Source organism: Mirounga angustirostris, unplaced genomic scaffold (assembly GCF_029215605.1).
Source record: "Mirounga angustirostris isolate CCGP_5_RB_7025 unplaced genomic scaffold, mMirAng1.0.hap1 SCAF_6, whole genome shotgun sequence".
Lineage (NCBI taxonomy): Eukaryota > Metazoa > Chordata > Mammalia > Carnivora > Phocidae > Mirounga > Mirounga angustirostris.
The window spans coordinates 104021782-104048784 of record NW_026991714.1 but is presented as its reverse complement, the minus strand read 5'-3'; the positions used below and the strand labels follow the sequence as shown (position 1 = coordinate 104048784).

At 47.1% G+C, this 27003-nt stretch overlaps 3 protein-coding genes across 8 annotated transcripts in view; 2 read left to right on the top strand and 1 right to left on the bottom strand.

Annotated features, from left to right (window-relative positions):
- SAMD8 (sterile alpha motif domain containing 8) overlaps positions 1-13432 on the bottom strand; it is a 42631-nt gene extending 29199 nt beyond the window's left edge. For 2 of the 5 annotated variants that reach the window (XM_045878156.2, XM_045878160.2), the window contains exons 1-2: positions 11631-11770; positions 915-956 (exon numbers count right to left, since the gene is read on the bottom strand). Coding sequence is in view for 1 of the 5 variants with exons in the window: in XM_045878154.3 (XP_045734110.1) it covers positions 11631-11804 (174 nt within the window). In the remaining 4 variants the exon portion in view is untranslated. Of the gene's footprint in view, positions 1-914; positions 957-11630; positions 11853-13347 lie in introns of those variants that run through there. The other 3 variants (XM_045878159.3, XM_045878154.3, XM_045878155.2) reach the window with 3 other exon arrangements.
- A 66-nt stretch (positions 13433-13498) lies between these two features.
- Positions 13499-18398, top strand: DUSP13A (dual specificity phosphatase 13A). Its single transcript, XM_045878163.3, has 4 exons — positions 13499-13706; positions 14481-14698; positions 16084-16291; positions 18308-18398. The coding sequence occupies exons 1-3, from the start codon at positions 13558-13560 to the stop codon at positions 16281-16283; spliced, it is 567 nt and encodes a 188-aa protein (XP_045734119.2). The 5' UTR covers positions 13499-13557; the 3' UTR covers positions 16284-16291; positions 18308-18398.
- An 11-nt stretch (positions 18399-18409) lies between these two features.
- Positions 18410-26213, top strand: DUSP13B (dual specificity phosphatase 13B). 2 transcript variants are annotated; one of them, XM_045878162.3, is made up of 5 exons: positions 18410-18511; positions 19548-19642; positions 23165-23338; positions 24835-25055; positions 25754-26213. In XM_045878162.3, the coding sequence occupies exons 1-5, from the start codon at positions 18410-18412 to the stop codon at positions 25954-25956; spliced, it is 795 nt and encodes a 264-aa protein (XP_045734118.1). In that variant the 3' UTR covers positions 25957-26213. The 2 variants fall into 2 exon arrangements, with proteins under 2 accessions (XP_045734118.1, XP_045734117.1); XM_045878161.3 differs by lacking the exon at positions 18410-18511 and adding an exon at positions 19284-19466.
- The last annotated feature ends 790 nt before the right edge of the window (positions 26214-27003 follow it).

Genomic DNA, 27003 nt, shown 5'->3' with positions numbered 1-27003 from the left:
ATCTATTACAGGTCAGACACCATCCACGGTTATTTCACATGTGATTTCATTTAATAATAACAATAATAATAATAGCAATAATAATTCCTGCTTGATCTTTGCCTAGTTGCTTTGGGGACTCTGCCTGACTGGACCTGTTTTATCTTTTTTTTTTTTTTAAGACTTTATTTATTTATTTTTTATTTAAATTTTTTTATTCTTGACTTTATTTTTAAGTAGTCTCTGTATCTATATCCTAAATCACACACTCTAAATTCTGACCTGTGTTCAGTGCATTTTCAGGAAGTAACAAGAGGCAATAATTAGATGAGCTAACATTTTAAGACTTTTACAAAGTGCCAGGAAGTGTTCAGTGTTTTACTTGTATGCTCAAATAATTCTCACAACCATATAAAGTAGGCATTATTATCTTCCTCACTTTACAGATGAGATAACTGAAGCAGATGGATTAAATAACTTGCCAAGATAAATGTGTACTAGTAACTACTACAGACAAGTTTTCAACCCAGGCAATCTCATTTCAAAGTCCATGCTCTTACTCACTACACCACACCATCTCACATAAGCTGAAGGCTCTTGTACTTCTGTAGGGATTGAATCTCATAAATATTAAATATTTTCTAGTTATCAGCAGAGGAATTTATCAAAGGTTTTCAGTTACAGTACATAAAGGTTACATAAATGAGACTGCCTAATGATGAAAGCTTTCTTTTTTTGATGGAAGCTTTTTGAATCACAAATTTTACACTGTTTAGTCTCAAACATTTACTGTCTGCTATATGCAGATGTCAAGTAATAAGGCATTGGGGATAAAGACAGTATTAAAATGCCCTCATGTTATGTTTGTTCACCTATTAAATATTTATTGTGCACATACCATGGGAAGGGTATTGCACTAGGCAAGTGGCACTTACCTAGATGAATCTGAAACAGAGCCTGCCCCCAATGATTTTAATCTAGAAAGGGATATTAAAGAAAGTCATTTTTTAAAAAAAGGTAAAATCAATTACAGCTGCTAGTTCTTTATATACATTAGCTCGCTTAATCCATAAAACATAACAAAGCAGTTTACTTAATGAAACGTTTAAAAAAATTTGAAAGTTAAGGGAGTTGTAAAAGAGAAGTTATTTCCAGTTGGTAAGATCAGAAGAGTTCTTGGAAGTGACATCTGAGCTGAGCCTTTAAGGAGAGATGAAACTGTGGATAGAGATGGAGAAATAAAAGTACACCAGTAGAGGAAAACTGCATGAACAAGGGTATGAAAACAAAAAACAATGAAGAACCATTAGTGTTCACAGGGCATAAGGGAGTACTGGAATATTAAGTTGAAAATAGAAATTGAGGGCGCCTGGGTGGCTCAGTTGGTTAAGTGACTGCCTTCGGCTCAGGTCATGCATGATCTCAGAGTCCTGGGATTGAGTCCCACATCGGGCTTCCCCTGCTCTGTGGGGAGCCTGCTTCTCCCTCTCCCTTTGCCTGCCACTCCCCTGTTTGTAAGCACACTTGCTCTCTCTCTCTGTCAAATAAATAAATAAAATGTTAAAATATATATATATATATATATATATATAAATTGGGGCTAGATCATGGAAACCTTTAATTGTCAAGTTCAGAATATTCTATAGACACGAGAGATTCTTTTTTTTTTTTTTTTAAGATTTTATTTATTTGACAGAGACACAGCAAGAGAAGGAACACAAGCAGCGGGTAGTGGGAGAGGGAGAAGCAGGCTTCCTGGCTGAGCAGGGAGCCCGATGCCGGGCTCGATCCCAGGATCCTGGGATCATGACCTGAGCCAAAGGTAGACGCCCAATGACTGAGCCACCCAGACACCCCTGGACACTAGAGATTCTTGAACAAGAGGATCACATAATGCGTGTGCTTTACAGAGAATAATTGTCGGAAAAGTGTAAAACAGATTGTAAGGACTGAAGCTAGCATAAAAGTATTTAAGAGACTGAATGAAGGAAACAGCTTCTAAAAAATGATGAAAAATGATGATGTGAGAGATGAAAATGATGAAATGATGATGAAAAAATGATGATGAAAAATGATGATGCAAGAGATGAAGGAAATACTACACGAGATGAAAAAATGGCAGCGATTACACTCTTTCTGACAAATACATTTTTAAAAACAGCATATGTAGGGGCGCCTGGGTGACTCAGTTGTTAAGCAGGGAGCCTGCTTCTCCCTCTCCCATTCCCCCTGCTTGTGTTCCCTCTCTCACTGTGTCCCTGTCAAATAAGTAAATAAAATCTTTAAAAAAAAAAAACAAAACCCCAGCATATGTAGACTTCTGCTTGTGGGAAGATGGAGTAGACATACTTTTCCCTATTACTCCCTGGACAAACCACATACCTGAGAAAGGACCCATATCTAGAACATATAAAGAATTCCCAAAATTCAACAGTAAAAAAACCAAAAATTCAATGAAAAAATGGGCAAAAGACATATAAATAGGCTTGTCATCAAAGAAGATATATGAGGTACACCTGGGTGGCTCAGTCGGTTAAGAGTCTGCCTTCGGCTCAGGTCATGATCGCAGGGTCCTCGGATCGACTCCTGCGTCGGGCTCCCTGCTCATTGGGGAGCCTGCTTCTCCCTCTCCCTCTGTCTGTCGCTCCCCCTGCTTGTGTGCACTGGCGCACCTGTGTATCTGACAAATATAGGCGCCCCTCTATATCTTGATTGGTACAATGGTTAAACAAATCTACTCATGATAAAATGACACACAACTATACACACATTTTGAATGGTCTTGATACTGTTCTATAACTATGTAAGATATAACTAGTGAGGTAACTTGAGTGAAGGGTAAGTGGGATCTCTCTGTACTATATACACAACTTCCTGTGAATCTAATTATTTCAAAATTAAAGTTGAAAAAACTTTTAAAGGAGCAAAATGTCCTAAAAAATAGTACATGTAGCCTATGCATATATCTTTAAATAAGTAAAATGTCCAACTATTAATAGTTACTCCTCCAGTGAACTCTTTCACTCTCTACCTTAAATATTTCTAAAATTCCTGAATTTTATACAATGAGCATGTAATACTTGATATCCAAAGGAAAAAGACTCAAGAAAATGACAAGGGGTGCTAGGGTGGCTCAGTCGGTTGGGCATCTGCCTTCGGCTTGGGTCATGATCCCGGAGTTCCAGGACTGAGCCCCTCATTGGGCTCCCTGTTCAGCTGGGAGTCTGCTTCTCCCTCTCCCTCTGCTCCTCTCCCTGCTAGTGCACTCTCTCTCTTTCTCTCTCGCTCACTCTCTCAAATAGGTAAATAAAATCTTAAAGAAAATGAAAACAATATTACTTCTCAACTGTTTGAAGCACATCACACAAATAGATATGAATAGAAAATTTAAAAAATCAATTAAATTCAACTATTAACCCATGTATACATATACACACTAAATAAAAGGTAAGAAATACTGAGGCAACTAACAAGACCAAGAATTTCAAAAGAACATCTGATTATAAATCCAGCTCCATCACCCATTAACAGTATGACTTTAGAAAATGACTTAACCTTTATACTTTGAGACCAAGAGATTACAAACAGAACTAATTAGAAACATTAAACATATAATGTTTTGTAAATCAGGATGACAGAATTCTTAAAATGGTAGAATTAGGAATGATCTGAAAGATCCAGTATAATTCTTCAGAAACAATAAAGGCTTGAAAGTTAAATAAATTTCAGACAGCTATTCTGCAACAGAATTTGATATAAAACCCAGAAAGCATAGTAGTTAAGAATGCTGGCTCTGGAAGAGAATGAAGAGAATATTAGTTCTTACTCCACAGCCTTGTTAAGATTACCTGGAATAATACATGTAATGCACTTATAATAATGCTTGGCAAATACAAACTGCTCAGTAAATGTAAGCTAGTATTGTCATCCTCATCAACTCCTCTTTTTGCTAGTGTTGCCCTAGGCCTGAAATTAAATCATTAGGATAGTCATCTATAATTAATAGTCAAACCCACTCTTAACTTTTGAAATCTTTGGGTTAATATGAAATAATTTTAAGTATTTGAAAACAATTGTAAAGTCTTATAAAGGTTTTGCTCAAGGTGGAATTACCTTTTAGGGAATCAACAGTGTAATAAAATAACGTAAACAAAAAACCAAAATAACAACAGTGATTCCAGTTAATCAGAGTAGAATTCAACTCAACAGGAGTTCCTCATATAAAGACTTGTTTAATACCAAGTTTAACTTAATAAAAATATTTCAACAAGAGCATAACAACCTCTAAAAAAATGTTATAGGTTGATGCAACTGATTATTGTCCTATCTAAAAGTACTTCTAGGGGTGCCTGGCTGGTTCTGTCAGTGGAGCATATGACTCTTGATCTCGGGGTTGTAGGTTTGAGCCCCACATTGGGTGTAGAGATTACTTAAAAATAAAATCTTAGGGACGCTTGGGTGGTTCAGCCGGTTAAGCGTCTGCCTTTGGCTTAGGTCATGATCCCGGGGTCCTGGGATAGAGCCCATATCAGGCTTCTTGCTCAGAGGAGAACCTGGTTTTCCCACTCCCTGCAGCTCCCCCTGCTTGTGCTCTAACAAATAAATAAAATCTTAAAAAAAAATAAGTATTCTATACTTCTAACAATTTGGGAAGAAATTGGGAAAATTTCCTCAAGTGACAGGTACTAATAACTGGAAAGACACAAACTATCCTGCTGGTTTTAATTATGCAAACACCTAATTTGGTTATGTGTTTCTAATTTATCATTATGCAATCTTTAGAATACAAAGGATGTATCAACAGGAGCACGCAGGTGGCTCAGTTGGTTAAGTGTTCAACTCTTAATTTCGGCTCTGGTTGCGATCTCAGGGCTGTGGGATTGAGCCCCTCCTGCGCTCTGTGCTCAGTTGAGGAGTCTGCTTGAGATTCTCTCCCTCTCCCTCTGCCCCTCCCTCTGTGTGCTCTAAAATAAATAAATAAATAAATCAAAAAAACAAAACAAAAAACCCCACAAAGGATATATCAGTAAAATGAAAACTTTACTTTCTGTGTGTCTTATAGAAACAATGCCTAGGTTCATATGGTGACAGTCGTTTTAAATATGGATTTTCCTTGTGGTTTCACTTGACCATGTGTACTCTAAAATACTAGAGTACAGGGGCGCCTGGGTGGCTCAGTCGGCTAAGCGACTGCCTTTGGCTCAGGTCATGATCTCAGGGTCCTGGGATCGAGCCCCGCATTGGGCTCCCTGCTCGGTGGGAAGCCTGCTCCTCCCTTTCCCACTCCCCCTGCTTGTGTTCCCTCTCTCGCTTTCTCTCTCTCTCTGTCAAATAAATAAATAAAATTTTTAAAAATAAAATAAAATAAAATACTAGAGTACAGCCTGAAGCAATTATCTTCTTTAAAAAACATACACCGTCTTTAAAAATCATACATTAAAACGCCCCTAAAGGAATTTAGAACAACTGATGAAACTTGATTTATAAATATAAAATGTGGGGCGCCTGGGTGGCTCAGTCGGTAAGCATCTGCCTTCGGCTCAGGTCGTGATCCTGGGGTCCTGGGATCAAGCCCCGCATCGGGCTCCCTGCTCAGCCAGGAAGCCTGCTTCTCCCTCTCCCACTCCCCCTGCTTGTGTTCCCTCTCTCACTGTGTCTCTCTCTGTCAAATAAAAAAAAAATAAAAAAAAAATTATAAATATAAAATGTGCTATTTTTGAAAGTTATTACTGATTTGGTATACAGTAAAATTTTTATTTATTTTTTTATTTTTTAAAAGATTTTATTTATTTGGGGGGGTGGGAGAGAGCACAAGCCTGGGGAGGGGCAGAGGGACAAGCAGACTCCTTGCTATGAGCATGGAGCCCAAAGTGGGGCCCAATCCATGATGAGAGCTGAAGTCAGATGCTTAACCAACTAAGTGACCCAGGCACCCCTACAGTAAAATTTTATTTTTAAGCATTCAACTCTTTTTTTTAATTTATTTGAAAGAGAGAGGGAGTGAACGAGAGGGAGAACACGAGCAGGGGGAGTGGGAGAAGCAGACTCCCCTGCTGAGGCAGGGCTCAATCTCAGTACCCTGGGATCATGACCCGAGCTGAAGGCAGTCCTCCAACCAACTGAGCCACCCAGGTGCCCCCCCTTCAGTAAAATTTTTAAAAATTATAATTTTCAAGTGATGTATAAAACCGAAAAAATAATATCCACATCTCAAGAGAAAAAAAGGGGGAAGAGATTTTTTAAAATTATATAAAGTTAATGTTACTATATTCCCCTTCAGGCAGTTATACATTATAATTGAACTCACACTAAAATAAGCTTAAGTCTAATTTTACCTAATAAAGCTTAATTATAATGCACACAACAGAGACAAATCATACCAGTCTGCAGATCCATAAACCAGAGCACAAAATTAATTTCTATGAAAGTAAAAAGCCTAAACTACAATGTAGAAGGACAAAGTTTACTTTGGGCATTTAACTCTGCAGTCTGTAGTATTTAGGACTATGAAGCTTTTTTTTCTAATCTCATCTTTATTTTCTTTAATTCTAAATTAAAATTTTTTCCTTGAGCAAACACAAAACTATTATTGTCTCTTTATATTTATCTAAAAATAGTTTACTTTTTCTTAATAAGCACAGAGCATTGTTTCCAAAACATCTATGAAATCTTCTATAATTACAAGACAGTTACGAAGACCCTGAACCAATTTCTTCCATCAATTTTTGAAACTCTAGCAGTGATTCTCTACTGTTTTGTTATGTTCCACTTTTAAGCAGTAGAGTTTGGGGCAGCACATTTGAAGAAAGGCTGTACTTCAGTTCTCAGATATTTTTTGCTGCCTGGACCATGCACTCTTACTATGCTATTTAAAAAAAAAAAAAGTTGTCATGTATACCAAAGAACACAAACTTTTTCTGGCTCCAACTTGCCTTTAGACTAAGACTCCCACTAGCAGGTTGCACCTAATTCTGTATCACATCCAAAACCGTCTCAGCTCAACGAGTAAGAATCTAATAGATAACACTGCCCAGTTTAAATCCTCAGTTACAGTAAAAGTTTTTACACAATGATGAAAATTTAGTAGTAAATTTGATGAAGGGTTCTTGATCTGGCTGTATGCCAGTACAAAGAAATACACCAGCAAAGAAGTATATAAAATTCTAGTTCTTATTCTAATCACTAAAATGATATTTAGAAAGGCTAGTGGTTTGACATAATGATTAGTAAAATCTTTATTTTTATATATGCTACACCTCCAAATCAAATCAACATAATGGAAAAGGAGAAACTGGCTCAAGATTTCAAAATCTATTACAATATTGCGAAAATATACCAGACTTGGGCCCCCAATTTAAAGTATGGTTCTGTGGGTGCCTGGTTGGCTCAGTTGGTTAAGCGACTGCCTTCGGCTCAGGTCATGATCCTGTAGTCCTGGGATCGAGTCCCACGTCGGGCTCCCTGTACATCAGGGAGTCTGCCTCTCTCTCTGACCCTCCCCCCTCTCATGCTCTCTCTCTCTATCTCATTCTCTCTCTCAAATAAATAAATAAAATCTTTAAAAAAAAAACCAAAAAAAAACTAAAAAAAAAAATAAAATAAAGTATGGTTCTGGCAATCTTTGACTTTTATGACAATATTATATTGATGAAACTGACATCGATTTAATTTAGTCTCAAACTACCACTAATTTGCAGGCATTTCCAATAACTCAGTGATACAGTTTCACTTATAAGAAGACCCGAAATTAGAATTCATGGTTCTCATCTCCTACTAGAATGTCTTAGCTGTCAAGAATTTTAAGAGAACAAAGGGTCAAGATAATAGATACATTAGTACCTCTCTTGACCACTGCCACAATTCAAATGCTTAATTAAACCTACTATAAAAATTTGAGACAAATATAAATATAGGTCACTGCCTTCACAACACCCCTTTGAGGTACATAGGATAAAAAACTGTTCTGTGAAACACTGTGATTAAACTATTGTTAACAAGTAAACTACTGTAAACAAGTTTTCCCAGTTTCTACTGTCCTAAGCAAGAGCAAAGATAAACTCATGTTACATTCTGTACTGAAGTGATTTTATTACTGGGAGGACCCAGTGTGTAGTGAAGTAACAGAACATTTCAATACGGAGGCATGAAGTCTAGAGTCAGCTAGAAGGGGTCAGGCTTAAGATCCAGTGATGATGGTACTGTATATATGGGGGGAGGAATATTGACACCACAAGTCTGTCACAAATCCATATCCCATACTCATATAACAAATTACAAACCAGTGACAGAAGCATCACGTAAACACTGAATTGATCTCCAAGCGAATCTGGTTCATGCTCTCCAATTTTTGTTAACTTCTGGACTTCTCAAAGCTAAGAGGACAGTAAGACCTAAAGTAAGAATCACTGTCATGATTAATGACCATGTTAGATTCACACTACTATTAACTTCATATCCTTCAGGCCTGGAGGTAAGAATTTTCAAAGAATATCTAATTAATATAGTCATTCTTATAAGACAAAATAATAATAATATTCATTAGAACATCTGTGATACAACAACTTCTCAAAAACAATGTTCAAACTTCAATTCTCAAAAAAGCCACGAAAATGTCTCTAAATCAGCTATGGCAAAGTTTTGAAAAAGCAGTGAAGATTTAGTGGTTAACAAAATAAGAATGTTTACAAGTAGTTGTGCAATGTGAATTAGAGTCTTTACAGAATGGAGAGTACTACTGAAATCAAAACTGATTTATCTAAGTATATCTGCACATTCTGCCATTGTGGTCATGATGGCTTCTTCTTGTCTTAGGGAAACTGCTCAAGCACAAAACTGATTTTCTTTACAACTAAGTGTGAGAACTGTGAGAACTGTCAAAGGGAAACAAAAATAACTATTAGGCATGCTAATATATTAATTGTACAACTCCATTTAATGGTTTACTTAATTTCATAGTAATATTAAGATGTAACCTTAATAGAGAGTTCTATTTCAGTTCAATTCCATAAATTTTTAAATGCTGAGACTTTTATTTAGAGCTAAGTATGAAGACATGGTCTTTAGAGAATCTCAGTCTGGTGTCGGTTAAGCAGAAACATAAACAACAGTAATACTATGTAACTTCCAACTAAAGATCATTTGTATTAAATTAGAGAAAAGGGAGTTAATCTTTTGACAACAGTTAAAGGAAAGAGAATTTATCTCTCCTTTGAAGAAATAATTACTAGTACACTGAAGATATGACACAATCTATACACATAAATATTTAAAAGATTTTGCAATCAGTACATTTTCACTGCATGAAGATTAAACAGTAGATACCCGTTTAGAGAAGAAACACTTGATTAAAAGTTTGTTTTGAAATGGCCAACGAATTTGCAAAATGTATAACCAAATAAAAAGTTGTAAAAGTAATCTTATGAAACATAGCTAAAGACTTCCTGAAGCCATGTTATAACTTAACAATTACAAAAGGAAACTAACTTATTTCTACTAAAGTGAATGTAAGTATTGCAATCATTTTTCTGGCACAATTATTGTTTTGGTACTATGTCTTCTATAAAAGGTATCTATGGTACCCACCTATCCCAGTTCTGTTTACTGCCTACTACAAGCACCCTCTATTCTTATTTTTCTAGATCACTCTATTAAAAATATTATTCAGGGGCGCCTGGGTGGCTCAGTTGTTAAGCATCTGCCTTCGGCTCAGGTCATGATCCCAGGGTCCTGGGATCAAGCCCCGCATCCGGCTCCCTGCTCGGCGGGAAGCCTGCTTCTCCCTCTCCCACTCTCCCTGCTTGTGTTCCCTCTCTCGCTGTCTCTCTCTCTGTCAAATAAATAATTAAAATCTTAAAAAAATATATTATTCATACAATATATGCAAAATTGCATTAATATTGGTCCTGCAAACTTGTCAAAAGTACCCCTTCAATTTTCAAGAGACCCCAATCCTGGAGTTATGAGTGAGAGAAAGAGCTGGTATACCCGGACTGTGGTGATTTCACATATACAGCTGACCCTTGAACAACAGGGTTTGAATTGTACGGGTTCACGTATATGCAGATTTTTAAAAAATAAACACAGTACAGTCCTGTAAATTTATTTTCTCTCCCATATGATTTTCTTAACATTTTCTTTGCTCTAGGTTACTTTATTATAAGAATATAATACATAATACACATAATTTATAAAATGTGTTAACTGTTTATGTTATCAGTAAGGCTCCTGGTTAACAGGCTATTAGCTAAGTTTTTGGAGAGTCAAAAGTTATAGGGGATTATGACTGCATGCTTCTAAACCCCTGCTGTTCAAGGGTCAACTGTAGTTTTATAAACTCTTTTAACCAGACACCTGCACTGACCATATTTTTACCCTGTAGTAAATATATGTGTCAACTCAAGTTGTCAAAGTGTAACCAGTCAATACGGAGTATCTGTAAAACCTAAGTGTCCAAATTCTTGTTCTGCTTTTTTTAAATTTAAAGGTAACGTATTAAATCTTTTTTCTTAAAGATCTAAACTTGTCTGGTATCTAAAGTAAACTTTAAGAAAAAAAAATACAAAGAAAAAACCCACACTATTACTGTTAGAAGAAACCCAAATGATATCTTTTTTTTTTAAGATTTTATTTATTTATTTGAGAGAGAGAAAATGAGAGAGAGAGAGAGAGCACAAGAGGGGGGAGGGTCAGAGGGAGAAGCAGACCCCCTGCCGAGCAGGGAGCCCGATGCGGGACTCGATCCCGGGTCTCCAAGATCATGACCTGAGCCGAAGGCAGTCGCCCAACCAACTGAGCCACCCAGGCGCCCCCAAATGATATCTTTATTGTCAGAATCACTCCTTTCGCTATCTTTTCCAAACATCACTTCCTTTTTACTACTTTCCCCCAGCCGTTGCGGCAAATCAGTGTTCAACACCGTCCCAGATTCTTAAAAGGATCCACTGTCTACAAACGAGAAAGCCCCACAATCCAAGCATATTACCCTAGTGATCTTCGGCGCTTTCAAAGACACCTGTGAAAATGCCAAGTCTTGAATTAGATCCCCAAGGGCTCCTTTTCTTTCTTGACCCCATTTCTCTTTTTCGGGCCCTTCAGGTCAGATGACTTCCTAACAGACAGCCCCTCCCTCTTCCAATCAAACCTAAATCCTTCTCCTAATTAGCAAACCTCCCCCCGCCCCGCACCTTCGGTCAGCTACCACGTCCGTCACAACCCGGTCCCGTCTCTCTCGCCAGGCCATAATACCGACCGCGGTCCTGGCTGCTCCGATCCCTCGCCCCCACCTCCAAATCCCCAAGCATCCCTTCCTCCGGCCCCTCATTCCCGCGGAACCCCTTGCATGTGCTTCCCTCACTACTCGGCTTCCCATACCCTCCAAGCCCTTGCCTCTTCAAAGCCACCTCTCCCTCAGGTCTCCCGCTACCCTCGCCCCTCAGCCTCCAGCCGTCGTCACCCTCCTCAGGCCCTCGGCTCAACAGCCTCCATTTCCCAGATTCCATTCTAGAGCAGACTCTCCCGGCTCCCTCAACCGTCTCCTGCGGCCCCTCCGGATCCCAGTCCTGAGCAGCCCGGCTCCGCCCCTGACTCCCAACTCATCCCCGGCTGCGGGCGCTCCCCAAACTCCCCTCTCCTCAGGCACTGATCCCGCTCACCTCCGCGGTCCGAGTCGGGCTTCCCCGACCCACCTCCGAGTCGGCGTCCGAGCCGCCGTCGCAATCACCGGCCCTTCGGGCCTGGCCAGCGTGAAGCGCCTCGAGCGGCGGAGGCGGAGGCCGGGGAGGCGAGCCGGAGTGGAGGCGGGGGCGGTGGCGGCTGCGCGCAGGCATCGCTTCGGCTAGTCTGTGCGGCTCCCGCAGCCACTGGAATCCGAACCGGAACTGCTTCGGGGGGAGGGGCCCTATGGGCGTGAGGCGGAGCCATACCGGCGGGGGCGGGGCCCAAACCGGAAGGGTCGCGGGATTCAAGATGGGCGAGGGAAGGAAAACCGCGGCGAGGAAACCCGAGAGCGCATGCGTCAGCCCGAGCGCCAAAGTGGGAGAAAATAAGGGGCTGGTGAAGATGGCCTGGGGCCTATGAGATTAGTAGATGAGGTATGGGAGCCAGAAGAGGTTACCAAATTCCTTTGGAGGGAGCCAGCTCCTCCGCAAGAGCCAGCATCCAATGATCATTATTACCATTTATTGCCCCTTTACTTTCTGACAGTCCTTATTCCAAATGCTATATAAATATCTCGCTTAATCTTTGTGCCAACTTTGCAGGGTATTATAACACAGAAGGGCCAGGTAACCTGCTTGAGGTACCGCAGTTAATATGTCCTAAAGCTAGTATTCCTACTTAAATCTGTCTAACTTCAGAATCTGCTCCTCTCTATTTTCGGAAAGTCCCCAACCCAGGCCTAGAATTGGCATAAGCCAAATCCCAAACCACCTGCAACCTGGGCTCCAAATCCTCCTTGACTGTCTTCCTCATCAAGTGCAGGGCAGACTTCAGTGGCTCTGATGGGGTGGAGACAGGTTCTAGAGTGGACATGAGTGCATACTTCTCCCACCGGATCCCCTGGTGTAGCCCTTACCCTCAAGCTGGACTCAAGACCAGGGGCAGCTGGGAGCCTTCCCACTGCAGCTCATACTCCTTCCATCCCATCAGGGCCTTCATGAAGTCACCTGAGAGTGGGCAAGTCATCTTACCTCTTCTGCAGGTAACTGGCTCTGACAGAAGGACAGATATAGACCCTTCTCAGTTTCTGTTGTGGGGGCAAAAGCCCTTGTAAGCAGGGGAATCTCCACCCCAAAAATGTTTCTGATGACAGTCCCTTTGGCTCTTCAGAAGGTCTAAGGCAACATTCACTTCCCTTCTCCCCACTTTGATATACATGGCCCATTTCAGCCTTCTCTTTTGAGAAACCAGCTATTTTAATTATAGAACCATTGTTCAAACCTTCCCCCACAAACCCCATGAGCATCCTTTAGATGAAATCCTCCATGCCTCCTCTCCATATTTCTCTGACTCTACAATGCAGGAAACTTCCCCCCTGAGCTGCATAATCCACAGGCTCGCTCAGCAGCCATATGGTTCCCACCCAGTTTGTGGCCCACCCAGACCTGCAGAGCTTTTTTTTTAATCATTCATTGTTGAAACCAACCACCCCCTGCTCCACCCTGGATCTCCACTTTAACTCAGTCTTCAGAACTAAATAGCCTTATTCAGGGCCCTAACCCTAGTAGTTCAACAAATGTTTCTTAGGCATCTACTATGTGTTAAACACAGAATATCCTTTGTTTCATTTAATCCTCATAATTCTTTCAGGTAGGTGTAATTATCCTTACTTTACAGTTGAAGAAACTGAGGTAGAAATGTAAAGTGACTTACAGAGATATGACTGATTCCATGTTGTCACGGAGTTTGGGGTTAGGTGGGTGACTTGGGGAAAAAATGTCCTGTTCTTTCTGGAGGCCTCTGTGACTTGCTGAGTCACTTGCCTCTGTCCCACCTGTTCCTGCCAATCTCCGGGAAGGAGAAATGACACTGGAGAGGCAGAGAGGAGTGACTGCAGAGACAGAGCGGTGGGTGGGCTGGCCCATGGCTGAAGCCTCGGTCCCAGAGCTGAAGGGAGATGCCGAAGCCACACCTTGCCCCAGTGTTCTGGAACTGGAGGAGCTCCTGAGGGCAGGGAAGATTTCTTGCAGCCATGTGGATGAAGTTTGGCCCAACCTTTACATAGGAGATGCGTGAGTGGTAGCTGGTCGAAGGGGTGTGGGGAAGGGGACAAGGAGAGACAGTTCTTGGGCTCTTTACCAGAGATGGGAGCCGGGTGGAACAAGGAGGAATAGTTCTGCTCTGCACATCCCAGGCCAGGGACTTGCTCCAGGACCCCAGTGTGCTGGGGACAGTGCAGTGATCAGGTGTGACCACCGGGGGAGCAGGGCTTTTGCCTGCCTGGATGATTGGAACTCCCAGAAGATCCTGAAGTCATTCTGATATATCCAGGACAATTGGCGAGTCTCGGGGACAGAGGCCTGGGGAATGGTGCTTCCAGGTATGACATGGGATGGACAGAGAGCTCCCCTTCCTGGTCCCAGCCTCCCTCCTCTGGACACAGAATGGGTGAAAGAGGTGAATCAGGGAAGGTGTCACCCATTACACATTAGCAAATTAGAAACAGGTAGGAGGTAGTGGCCAGGAGAGGCCAGATGTGGGTGGGAAGGCATGGGGCAGGAAAGGAGGGGCAGCTGGATTCCAGGACTGAAGCAATTCTTTCCTTCCTGTCTTGGCCAAGGCAGGAGCAGATGGCCTCAGGAAGCGAAGAGGGTCTAAAGATAACTCCCTATACCACCAACTCTTCCATCAGAAAGCTCTGAGGGTGGGGCTCAAGCTTACTGGGTTCCTTGTGGCTCCCTTTGGGCCTTTATGGCTCTGTCCCTCTGAAGCAGGGGGCCAGGCAAAACCTCCTTCCTGGACCCCATGGCTCAGCCAGCACCCAGCCCTATTCTTCCTCTTCCTAGGGCCACGGCAAATAACCGCTTTGAGTTATGGAAGCTGGGCATTACCCACGTGCTGAACGCAGCCCACGGGGGACTCTACTGTCAGGGTGGCCCTGATTTCTACGGCAGCAGTGTGAGCTACCTGGGGGTACCAGCCCACGACCTCCCCAGTTTCGACATCAGTGCCTACTTCTCCTCCGCAGCCGACTTCATCCACCGTGCCCTCAGCACACCTGGGGGTAGGACTTGGGTCTGAACCCATATCCCATCCTGCTCACTCATGGGGGGCGATGTCCAGTTTCCCCTCAAATATCAGTGCCCTCCCATCTTTAGTTTTTAAAAAGACTTCAGGTTTGTAAAAATCCTCTGCTCAGTGCTCCAGCAATTTATCCAACCTTGTTGCTTCAACAGACAGGAAAACTGAGGCCTAGAATCCAAAGTCATGTCACGAGTTAGGAGCAGTCCCGGGATTGGAAGCCAAGTCTCCCAAACAGCAAAAGTTCTTTCTCTCCATCATTCAGCCTTGAGAAATTGCCATTTAGTACCTAGATGTCTGGTTTCCACCCCAAAGTATTTTCAAATGGAAAAATAAGACAAAACAAAACAACAACAACAAAAAAAAAACGCCTTCTACTCCCCAGGGTAGAACAGAGGAGCCTGGGGAAGCTGGAGCCCCTGCTCTGTGTGCATCCTGGGTGAGAGTCATGCCCCTTCCTCCCTGCCCCTGGGTTAGCCAGTGTCTCTCTCTGGACTTCAATTTCTTGTCTACCTGACAGGAAAGACAAGACTATGGCTCATGGCACTTTTTAATATCCAGAGCGCTTTGACATTCATTTGTTCATCATCTATTCATTTACCCGCTGTTTATTATCTTTTCTGTGCCAGGCGCTGAGCTAGATACTGAATCCACACTTAGACAAGGCAGAGTCCCTGCTCTTATGGCTCTTGTTGTCATGTGTTTCATGGAAAGACAATCATAATTATGAGTACTATTCAAATGAGTGGGTAAATGTGAAGAGCTCTAGGAGAACAGGAACAGGGCAAGGGTGCTTGATCCAGGGGACCAGGGAAGTGAGGGGCCCACCCTCTACAAAGTATTCACTGGGCCACAGGCAAAAAGGATGAGCTGCTCTGTGATTCAAGTGATACCATGAGTGACCAGGAAAGACTATACAAGGAAACCATGTCTTAGCTGAAACTGGACAGATGAGTAATAGACATTAGTCAGACGAAGAGCAGAAGAAGTTTTACAGGTGGTTGGAATAGCATGTGCTAAGGCTGGAGGCCAGAGCCCCGAACAGCTTCAAGGAACTGCAAGTGAGTTCCTCAGGGTGAAGGTCAGGGTTAGGCAGGCTGAGATGAAGCTGTAGGGTCTGCAGGGGCCAGCTCACAGAAGGTCTTGTAAGCCACGTTAAGGAGTTTGGACCCTATCCCAAGGGTAGGCTAAATAGGTGTTGGTATACCCATCTGACAGATCAGGAAACAGAACCATAAAGGCTGAACAGTTTGCCCGGGGTTACAGAGTATACCCATGGCAGAGCAGGGAAAGGCACGTGGGTCCCTACCCCTGCCCCGGGTGGGCCAGCAGGTGGGAAAGGGTCTTTCACCAGGATGTTTTCCTCAGCCAAGGTCCTGGTGCACTGTGTGGTAGGGGTGAGCCGCTCCGCCACGCTGGTCCTGGCCTATCTCATGCTGCACCATCAGCTGTCCCTGCGCCAGGCCGTGATTACCGTGAGGCAACACCGGTGGGTCTTCCCCAACCGAGGCTTCCTCCACCAGCTCTGTCAGCTCGACCAGCGGCTGCGGGGCGCAGGCCGGAACTGAGGGGCCAGGTGAGGGCTGGGCAGGGCACGAGGGGTGAGGGGCAAGGCTGGGTGCCGTGAGAAGTGAGAGGTCAGGTAAGGGCTGCACAGGGAATGAGGCAGGGAAGACCAATGAGGGCTGGCAGGGGACACGGAATGGGACCAGCTCAGAGGTGGGTTGTCAGGGTTGTGTGTGGCCAGAAGTGAGGGTTGAAAGGGGCCTGGCCCACTCCTCAAGCTGCTGGGCTCCCTCACCAGCCCAGGGCCTCAATAGGGCCTGGCAGAGGCAAACTTTCAGAAGAACCCGCTCTCCCCAGCCCATCCATATTCTTCAGACCCCAGAGAGGATGGAAAGGCCATGGAGGAAAGAGGTGGAAAGCATAAAATGGAAGCGGTGAGGCCTTCTTACCAGGTCCTGAGGCCCTGTCCCCCTTCCTTGGCTAAAAGCCTATGTGAGCTCACCTGAACCCCACCACGGTAGCAGCACAGCCAGTCCTGACACCTGGGGGCCGTCTGGGCCTTCCCACAGCTCTGCGTCCCTTCCCCTCAGGTCTGGACCCCAGCTACAGCTGCAGCTGTCACTCCAGGCTTAGTTATTTTCAGGTCAGCCCTGCGTCTCCTTCTCACAATGGAAAAGGAGAACAGGGGCTCCTGCCACCAGCCATGGCCCCCTCACATGAGCCGTGCTTGATACCCAGTTCTCCTGTCACCATGCCATTCCATTCCCTGCCTTGGACCCAGCACCCTTCTCTCTATCTGCACCCCCTGCCCCCCCGGACAGTCTGATCTCAGAGATCCACAGAAGGAGCCTCCCTAACTTTGCTCCCTCTCTGGTTGCGGGGCATCCCTGTGGGACATAGAGGTCTTCTGGAAGTCTATCCAGCTCCTTTCTCCTTCCGTTTACCCCCTGCCCTGCTGCTCTGCGGCAGTGTCCACAGCCCTTCTTCTCCCACCACTCCCCGGCCGGATCTGTTCCTGTCTGTCTCCAACAGCCCACCTTCCTCACATTCACATCCCCCCGGAGGGCCATCGGCTAGGGAGTTAAGCCCCAGGGCTGCTTTCCACTGGCCCTAGCCCACCTCTAACTCCTACCCATGCTGCTCCTTCCCTCACCTCTCCTCAGCCCTGACTTGGGCTGTGTGCCCCAGCACCCCCTGGCTCAGAGGGTCTGCCGGCTAGGGGTGGGTGATTGGCCTAGGTTCTCTTACGAGTTGGAAAAGTGGCAGCTTTCTCCTGCCAAGAGCTTCCCGGGGTGTGGATTGAATTTCCCCTTGCCCAGCCCTCCACCAAAAGCTGTTTTTTTCTATGAATGCATAACCAGAGCCACCAAGGGGGAGCACTTTAGTACCCTGACCCCTTCCTGATGCTGGCAGGAGGGTGAGCATCTTGGGGGTGGGGATTAGGGCAGGACAGAGAGCTAGATTTAGAGTTTGGGGGTGAGTATAATGGAAGAAAATCACGGTTATAGCTGGTTTTGGGATCAGGCCCAGGGCTGAGCTGGGTGGGAAACTGTTGTGGGGAGCTCTGCGGGTATGGGGAGCCAAGAGGGAGACAGGAATGGCATGTTGCCATCCTGCTCTCTCCTCTAAACACGTTTCAGGAAACTGGTAGAACAGCAAATCTCTGATTATGCCCAATTGCCCCACTTCCTTGGCCTGGAGCCCTTAAATACCCTGACCTCTGGCCTCAGCATCTTTCCCATCAGGCAGCTGGCTTTGGGGAAATCAGTCAGGCCGCAGCATTGCACAAGTCCTGGAGGTGCCATCCACCAATGCAACTGGAGCCCCCAGGAGTTACGAAGCGTGCAACCTATGTGGTCATACACAGGGACTCTGAAAGATGATGGGGAGAGGTCATTTCTCTCCATGAGCCCTGGCCCCAAACCTGCCTTCTCTCTCTGAGCACCCATACCCACCTGACCTTACACAGAGGGCTCAAGGCAGAGAGGCAGGTTTAGGTGGCAGTTCCTGCCCCTACCCTGACAAGTCCCAGCCAGTCTGGGCCTTGGGTTGCCAGCCTATAACATGGAGCTCATCTCTCCCCCAGAGCTGGTCCTTCCTCCCTGCCACAGGGCTGTGCCACTTTGTTTCCCTGGCACTGGCCCTGTTGGTGCTGCTGGAGGCTCTGGCCCAGGTGGATACCAAGAAGATGGTAAGAAGCCAGCGTGTGGTCCGCCCTAGAGCCTGCTACCCCATCTCCTTCCTCCTGCTGCCTGCACTCCGGGTCGGCTACTGTCTTCAGTCCCCACAGGTGGGAACGGGCTGCCTTCTCAGCCAATCCCTGAGGCTCCTCAGCCAGGACTCCAAGTTCCCTGGGGTGCGAGGATGGGAGGAAAACAGGAGCGGATTCTAAGTGTTCGTGATAGCCCTTGGCCACAGCTGCGTCCATCAGCTCTCCCCAGGGCTCAGGGAACCCCAGCAGGGGCCGAGCCCTAGCTCCTGGAGTTCAGACTTCAGAGACCCCGTGTAGGTGTGGCTGCAGGAATGCAGAGGTCTCTGTGTCGGTCATCTGGGAGTGTGAGTGGGGAAGAGTATACTGAAGTATATGAGTATATGGGGAGCGTCTCCAGGAAGAGGTTCTTGACAGGAAGCAGGGAGGGTTCTTAACAGGCCCGAATCCAAGGTCCTTAACTGACTCCAGTGGCCTTGAGAGGGACCTAAAAGACCATCTGGTTGGCCTCAAGGGACAGTGAGGTCTGGGTTAGGAAGGCCTTCTAGGGGAGGGAGGAGCCTGGCAGAGGGCACAGTGGCTTCTAGACACACAGCTTCTGACTACAGACCAGGGCAGTTCTAAAGGCCTGCTCTGAACCTCACCTACACCTTTGTAAGTGTATCCCCACTTTCCTCAGCCTGAGTCTTCTAGAGCTGAATCTTGGGCTAGTCCTATAATTCTCAGCTCCCAGCCAAGCACCCAGGGACCTGGATTCTGTTGTTGGCCTTGCTGACAGTTTGCGTGTGGTTTGGGCTAGTCTCTTTTCTGCCCTCCTCCATGGAAGATTCTTCCAGCTCTAACCTGCCCGTGCTTCGCACCACCCTTGAAGGTCAAGGGAGCTTTGAAAATGGCTTCTCGGATCTTCCTTCTCTCTGCCCCACAATCAACATTCGCATACACCCAGACCACAAGCAGACCCCTGCGGGCTGCCTCCACCCCCGGCAAGGCCAGGTGCCTGGCTGGGCTTGGCACTGACCATGCCAGGGACCAGTGGGTGAGTTGGGAGTGTCAGGGGGAGGCCAGAAGAGGGGAGCAGCACATCATGCTTTATAATTAAACTCAAATCAAAAAATAGAAACAGCATCAAGTGTGCGGAGACAGGGAGCTGGAAGCAGACAGCACAAAGTGCCCGTCAGAGAAGACCACAGCCTGGGCCAGATACCCCCACAGGTGGGTGAGGGCCCCTATTTCAGGGGGGTCACGGAGCATGCTGGGTCATGAGGGCCAGGGCACCTGGGCCTGTGTGTGTTGTGGAGGGACTGGGTTAGATTGGAGGACAGACTGGGTTAGAGACAGAGCACAGACAAAGCAGAGTCAGAAAGACATGGTCTTGAATCCTTGATCCCATGTTAATTGGCTGTGTGACCTTGAACATATTGCTTAATCTCTCTGAGCCTCAGTTTCCTCATCTGTAAAATAGGGATGATAATATTATCTGCTTCATAAGGGTACTGTGAGGATCCAATGAGAAAATGTAAGCATTTAGCTCTGTCTGATACATAGTACATCCTTAGTAAGTGGCAAATATAATTACAATTATTGCTGGACAGAGAAAGAAACCTCAAGAAACACAAAGAGATGGAGACTAAGCCTCACTGCCCTGCGGGGAGGTTACCCTCCAGCCAGGATATGGCTGAGGCTTGAAAGGATAAGAGTAATAATAATAGTAATGATAATATTAAGATGCATCCTTTGCATCTATCATAAGACAGGCCCTAGGGAAAGGGCCTTATATTTAGTACCTCATGAAATTCTCACAGCAGCCCCATGAAGGAACTGGCTCAGCGAAGACCACACAAATACCAGACCTGAGAGCTCTGCCCAGATCTGTGCTCCTCCCGGGCCTGCAAGCTGAGTGCTGAGCCCCACTGGCAGCTCACCGTGGGCTGCCCACCTGCTACCTGCCCCAAGGCGTCCTTCACCAGACTCCTCCTGCGTCCTGCCCTGAGATCCCCTGGCCTCCACTGTCCTGTGGCCACAGTCCCATCTGCTTGGGGGGGGGGGGGGAAGCAGAGAGACTGGGTAGGAGGGAAGGACCAGCGGGAACATCTGGAGCTGAGGAGGTGGATGGCCGCAGCTGCCCCCTTGCCCTGAGGAGGCCTGTGCCTGAGGCCACGGCAATGCCGGGCAGTGTGGCGAGCATGGTGGAAGAGCATGAGTTCCTATGAGAGGCTGCGGAGAGCCACATGGAGAGGAGGAGGGACGCACACAAAGGCAGAAAACAAGCGCCTCAGCTTGTAAACAGCACAAGAGCAGAGAAGCAACTGCCTACAGAGGCAGCCGTTGGGCTTAGGGAGAAGACACAGGAAGGAGGCAGAATGCAGGCTGGAGGGAATGAGGAGAGCCAGGCCTGGCCCGTCCCTACGAAATGTTGGGCCCATGCTTCGCCCACCAACTTGCCTTCCTTGGGTGTGTCTGGAACTTGAAGGATGAGCCCTTGGGCAGGGGGCTGGACCCCAGGGGGATAAAGCAGACAGGTGTGGAGGTACATCCGTGAGCATCAGGTGTGAGGCTCTAAGTGGGACCAGACAAGGAATAGCCCCTAAGGCCAAGGAAAAGGCCCCATTCTCCAGACTTGGATCTAAGGCCCCTCAAAGGTTGAAACATGAACTGTGGCCTAGCAGCCCCCAATTCCTGACCCCTATGCTGTTTCCTTCTCTTCCTGGGAGCCCCCTGGGACCAGCTCTGTCTCAGCCAGAGCCCGGCTGCCTGCTCCCCGGCACAGCTGGGCTGCAACTCACCCACTGGCCACAGGGTGGCGGCCATACCCCACGCCAAGCTCAGAGGCCCGGGTGGGCCTGCCCGCCTTCCCGGAGCTCCATTTCAAGCCCACCTGCGGCTCACTCAGCCCCAGCTTTTGGGTCCACACCAGTGTGGCTGTTGGGTAAGCCTGGGGCCTGGGGCCTGGGGCCTTCCCCACCCCCAACACATTATGCTGCTCCCTACCCTGTGGTTACCACAAACCCAGCCGCTGCTCTCGTTCTCAGGTCAGACCCCCCAGGGAATCCTAAATTCAGGCAAGGCCAGGATCTCGCACACGAGACAGACAGGCCATGGCCCAGACAGGAGCAAAGACTTGCTGGAGGCCACAGAATGAGCTATGGCCACGCTCTCCTCCCTCCCTCCGAAGTTCTCTTTCCACCACTTCAGGTAGCCTCCCTTGTCCATGGGGAGTTCCCGGGCCAAGAGCCTTTCGTCCCAAAGACATGCCAAGCAGAGCGGGGCCTGGGGGTTTGGAAGGACTGCACTTCAGTCCACAGTGGCCTAGGTCTGCTCTTAGACCCCACCCCCACCGGCTCCAAGGGAAGGACCTGGAATTCTAGCCACTTCACAGCATTTGTGTTCCGGGAGGAACCCACCCTGGCCAGGTTCCGCTTGGGTGCTGAGTCCCGTCCCTGTACCCACTCCCCCATTCCTGGCCCCAGGCCATGCCCTAGGTAGGTGGCAGGCCACTCAGCCTGCCCTGAGAGGTCACAGTGGGGGATGAAGGGGAAAGCTGGGTCTTCACTTCCACCCTGCCCACCAGCTGCCCACTGGGTGAGCTTGGCCAAGCCAGTGGCCTCCTGGGTGCCCATTTCTCTTCCTGGTCCTGTCACTGGCTACCCAAGAGAAAGGATGTTCTTCCCAGTTTGTACCCTCCCTAGTTACTGGTTGAGGGGGCCAGGGACGATTAGCCAAGATAGGCACTCCTTCCCAGCACCGCACCAGCCGAAGGTTCTGGTGCCACTGACTTCCCAGCTCTGCAGGGGCCCGGACACCCCCAGACAGCCGACTCCTGACACAAGCCACCCCACCTGGGTGAGGCCTGACCTGCAGCACTGGCCTGAGTCGTGGGGGTAAGGAGGAAAATCCCAGGGCCTGGAGGTAGACGTGTGACAGCAATGCCAGGCTCCCTCGTGGAGACAGATGGGTTAGTGACCACTCTCTGGAGTCTCCAAAGGTGGCCACTGGAAGGCCTGGAGGCAGAACTGAAGGGGCATAACTGGATTGAAACCCCAGCCTTGCTCCCTATCAGCCTCACAGCTTTGGGCGGTGCTTAAAACATCCTGTCTGACCTTCAGCTTCCTCCTATGTAAAATAGGGACCTACCCCAAGTGAGGCCTCAGGCCCTTAAGAGGCATCAGCTTACTCTGTATGGAGATGCTCTCAAATCCATTTCATGGCCCAGGACCCCTCATTCTTGAGATGGGCTCTGCCCTTCAAGCACCCGAAACTGTGAGGGACCAGGGACCTGGGGACCAGCCCTGGAAGTAGCAGAGGAGGGGACTTGAGATGAACTGCCAGGTTGTGGGGCCTTCCTAGGTGCACTCTGTGGTCCCCATCCCTACAAAGTCCCAAGTACCAGTGACTTAAGGAAGGTGGGGTGTCTGTACTGACTAGTTGCTACAGACAGGGAACTCCAAGGGCCCCTTGGCCAAAGCTTCTAACATCTGGGACCTCTGGAAAGGGCAGGAGAGACCTTCCCAGCTCCACAGCAGTGACAAGGAATTGATTCCCTTGTTCCCTGGGAAAAGGATCTAGGCCTCAGCCCCAGCTGAGCTGGTTAATAATCTCATCCAAAATAGTTGAGGCCCTTCCTGCTGCATCCTGGTGGCCCCTGGGCACTGCACCATACCTGCCCTGCCCCCCCATCAGCTGGACCCACTGGTGGGGATCCTGCCCCCAAGCACCATAGTGTCCATTCTGTTTCAGGATGGACTCGCTGCAGAAGCAGGATCTCCGGAGGCCCAAGATCCATGGGGCAGTCCGGGGGTCCCCCTACCAGCCGCCCACACTGGCCTACCTCCAACGCTTGCTGTGGGTCCGTCGGGCCGCCATGCTGAGCCATGTCAATGAGGTCTGGCCTAACCTCTTCCTAGGAGATGCGTAAGTACAAGGGGACAGAAGGCGAGCCTCTCCCAGAGTCCTGCAGGGGCAGAGGTGGCACCCTCTTGGCCTCCCACCATCTCTTTCCACACGATCCTATCCTCTTATGTTATTAATTTTAACTGCGGAAACAGAACACACATAAGAAAAGTGCACACAGCACATATGAACGGTTTCCCCATCCACGTCAAGAAACAGGACGTTCCTTACGCCCCAGAAGTGACTGACCCTTCTCAACATAACCCCTTCCCCTGTAGATAATTCCTAAGTGTTGGAATAATTATCTCCTTGCTTTTCATAGTTACATAGTTACATAGTTACATAGTTTTAACATCTATGTACCTAACAATATAGTTAGTTTTGCTTGTCTTTTAAAGTTATATGAATGGAATCATATTGTGTGCATTTTGTGCCTGGCGTTATTTGCTCAATATTGTCAGATTCACCCATGTTCTACGCAACTGCCACTCACTTTTCATTGCTGTATACTATTCATTTGTGTGAATATACTGCAGTTTATCTGTTTGATTGTATATGGACATCTGAGTTGTTTTGACTTTTTGGCTATTGTGAACAGTGATCCTAGAAACAGTCTAGTACATGGGTCCTGGGAACACATACACACACAAGCTTCTCTTGGGTATACAGTTATAAAGAAAGTAGAATTGTGAGTCATTTTCCCAAAAGTTTTCCTAAAGTTTGAAACATATGGATCAATATATGTGGATTTTAGAAATTTTCCATAATATTTAGAAAATACGATTCAACATCTTGCTAATAATATGGCAAATATGCTATCCCCCCACCAGATAACCAGCAATAAAATCCTCGTTGACTTTTAAAAAAATGCATACACACATATGTACATAAAGGCCTTTTCACATCTTTTTTTACAAAAATGATACCTCTTTCTAGTCCCATTTTGCAACCTACTTTATGTAGAAAGCTTTTTAAATGGAACCACATAACATCTTTTGAAAACATTTTTAAACAAGGTTCTATATTGTATCCTGCATTTTTCACAGGTTCTCAATATAGCACAGACACCTTTCCTCCTTTACCTGCAGCTACAACATTTTGGGGGTTGCACAGTATTTCATTTAGCTATACCATACTCAGTCTCCTGTTATAGGATATTTAGTGATTTTTTCCAATTTTTCACTATCTTGAATGTCATTAGATCCACTTTATATACATCTGTGGGCACATTTTGGATTTTTTTAAGTTCCTAGAAGGGAACTTCCTGAAGCAAAACATGTATATATTTTGTATATTTTTAAGGCTTTTGATGCATGTGGCCAGACTGCCCTTGGCCGGAGTGAAAGGGAATCTTGAACTGCAACTAGAGGAGCCCCTTCACTCAGGCCTATTCACTCTTTCCAGTCTCACACTTGGAGGGGGATGGCAGAGGAGGAAAGGGGATAAGTTCCAGCCCAGCCAGAGGGGCCCCAATGAGACCTGCTCCACCTCTCAACTACCCCATGCCTTCCCTCCAGGTATGCAGCCCGGGACAAGAGCAAGCTGACCCAGCTGGGCATCACCCATGTTGTGAACGTTGCTGCGGGCAAGTTTCAAGTGGACACAGGTGCCAGGTTTTACCGTGGAATGCCCTTGGAGTACTATGGCATTGAGGCTGATGACAACCCCTTCTTTGACCTCAGTGTCTACTTTCTACCTGTTGCTCGATACATCCAAACTGCCCTCAGTGTTCCCCAAGGTGAGCTGCTGGGGAAGGCACTAGGGTCGTGGGTGGGGGTTGGTGGGGTGAGATCTGGGGCACTTTTTGCAGTAGCACAGGTGGGTTGGGTGTCCGGAGTCACAGACCTCTTCAGCAACCTTCCCACCCCATGGAGCAATGAGCTACTACCATTTAGTGAGTGTCCCCTTCGGGGGACCAACAATCAGACATCGTTAAGGTCTGATGTGGTTGTCAGTGTGACCATATCCCCCAGGAATTGTGTTGGACAGAAGGTACAGGACCTAGCAAAGGCTGAGAAGGCCCTTCTAAGATGAGGCCTTGGCATAGGGCTGCAGGGATGGGGAAGGGGCAGAACTGGGGGGAAAGGGAGGTAGGTGGACACCCCCTGTCATCTGCCACAAATCCAGGGGACTCCAGAAATCCTATACCCCCTCTCACCCTGCCAGAGTTGCAAAGGATGCCAGAGGAAGCACCTTGGACCTGGAAAAGGGAATCCCAGCTGTTAACCTTAGCTGGGCCACTAACTTGCTGTGCGACCTTGAGCCAGTCCCTTTCCCTCTCTGGGCCTCAGCTGCCCCATCTGAGTGTGAGAACATTGTCAGTACGCCAGCGTGCTGTGACAGGTGGGCTGAAGGATGGCCAGAAGGATCTCCAATTCCCAGTGGGGTGGTCAGTGCGAGGGCAGGTAGCTGACACCAGGTTGGGTCTTCCCACAGGCCGTGTGCTGGTACACTGTGCTATGGGGGTGAGCCGCTCTGCTACGGTTGTCCTGGCCTTCCTCATGATCTGCGAGAACATGACCCTGGTGGAGGCCATCCAGACGGTGCAGGCCCACCGTGATATCTGCCCCAACTCGGGCTTCCTCCGGCAGCTCCAGGTTCTGGACAACCGACTGGGGCGGGAGACGGGGCGGCTCTGACTTGGTGAGCAGCCGAGCCGGGAACCCTGACCCTCTGGCCAGCATGGCCCAGCCCAGCCAGCCTGGCCCTGGGGACAGCAGCCTCTGCTGTTTCCAATGACCCTGAGGCATCAATAGCAAGTGGGGGCTTAGCTGAGGCAGAAGCAGGGAGAATTGAGTGGTGATCTTTAGCAGGTGGATTTCCCTGACCCAATCCAGAGATTCTTTATACAAGAGAGTTCAGTCTGTCTCTATAATAAAAGGTTCATCATAATAAAGACAGGAGATCTTCTGGTGGTTTGTGGGGTGGTGTCTTACTCCCAGGATGGTCACGAGGGTCCAGAAGGCTTGCCAGCTCTGAGTCAGCATGATGGCAGCCTACAGAAAGAATCTGAGTCCGTATCAAGTCTCTGTGAAGACAGAGGGCAGGTGAGGATTAATCAGTGGTATCTGCCTCGGGTGCAAAAGGGAGGAGTGAGGGTACACATCCTGAACCTAGCTGGCCCTTTCCTCATCTTGTCCTCCCTCATACCTTCACCCAAGAGCTGGGTTGTCGGAATCAAGACCAATGTTCAATGCGTCAGCATCCCTTCCATGCCCACCCTAGCAAAAAGCGATCGTCAAAAACTTGCTGTGCAAGTAGCATCTCTTGAATCTTTTCATCTACGCTGTACTTTCAAAAGGACTGACTCAAACGAGAGGCATCTGGAAAACACAAGCATTAACCGAGAGGATAGGGTCTGGGGAGGAGACAGCCCAGAAATCCCAGGCAAAGGATGGTTATATGATGGAGCAAAAGATTTCGTTCTGAGTTTCTTCGTATTTGTGCCCTAATAAAACAATGTGAAAAGCCCCCAGGTTCCTCAGGGTTCTGGCCGCTGCCTCTTCTCTCCTGCAGAGTTCCCACCCTGCTGCGGGGGTCCCATCACCCCCACAGCCTCAGTTCACATCTCCAGGCTGATGACTCCTAGACCCCCCACGGCAGCCCAGTTCTCTCCCCTGAGCTTCAAACCTCTGTATCCGATTACCCACCTCTATTTGAATATTGCACTTGAATTTCATACTCAG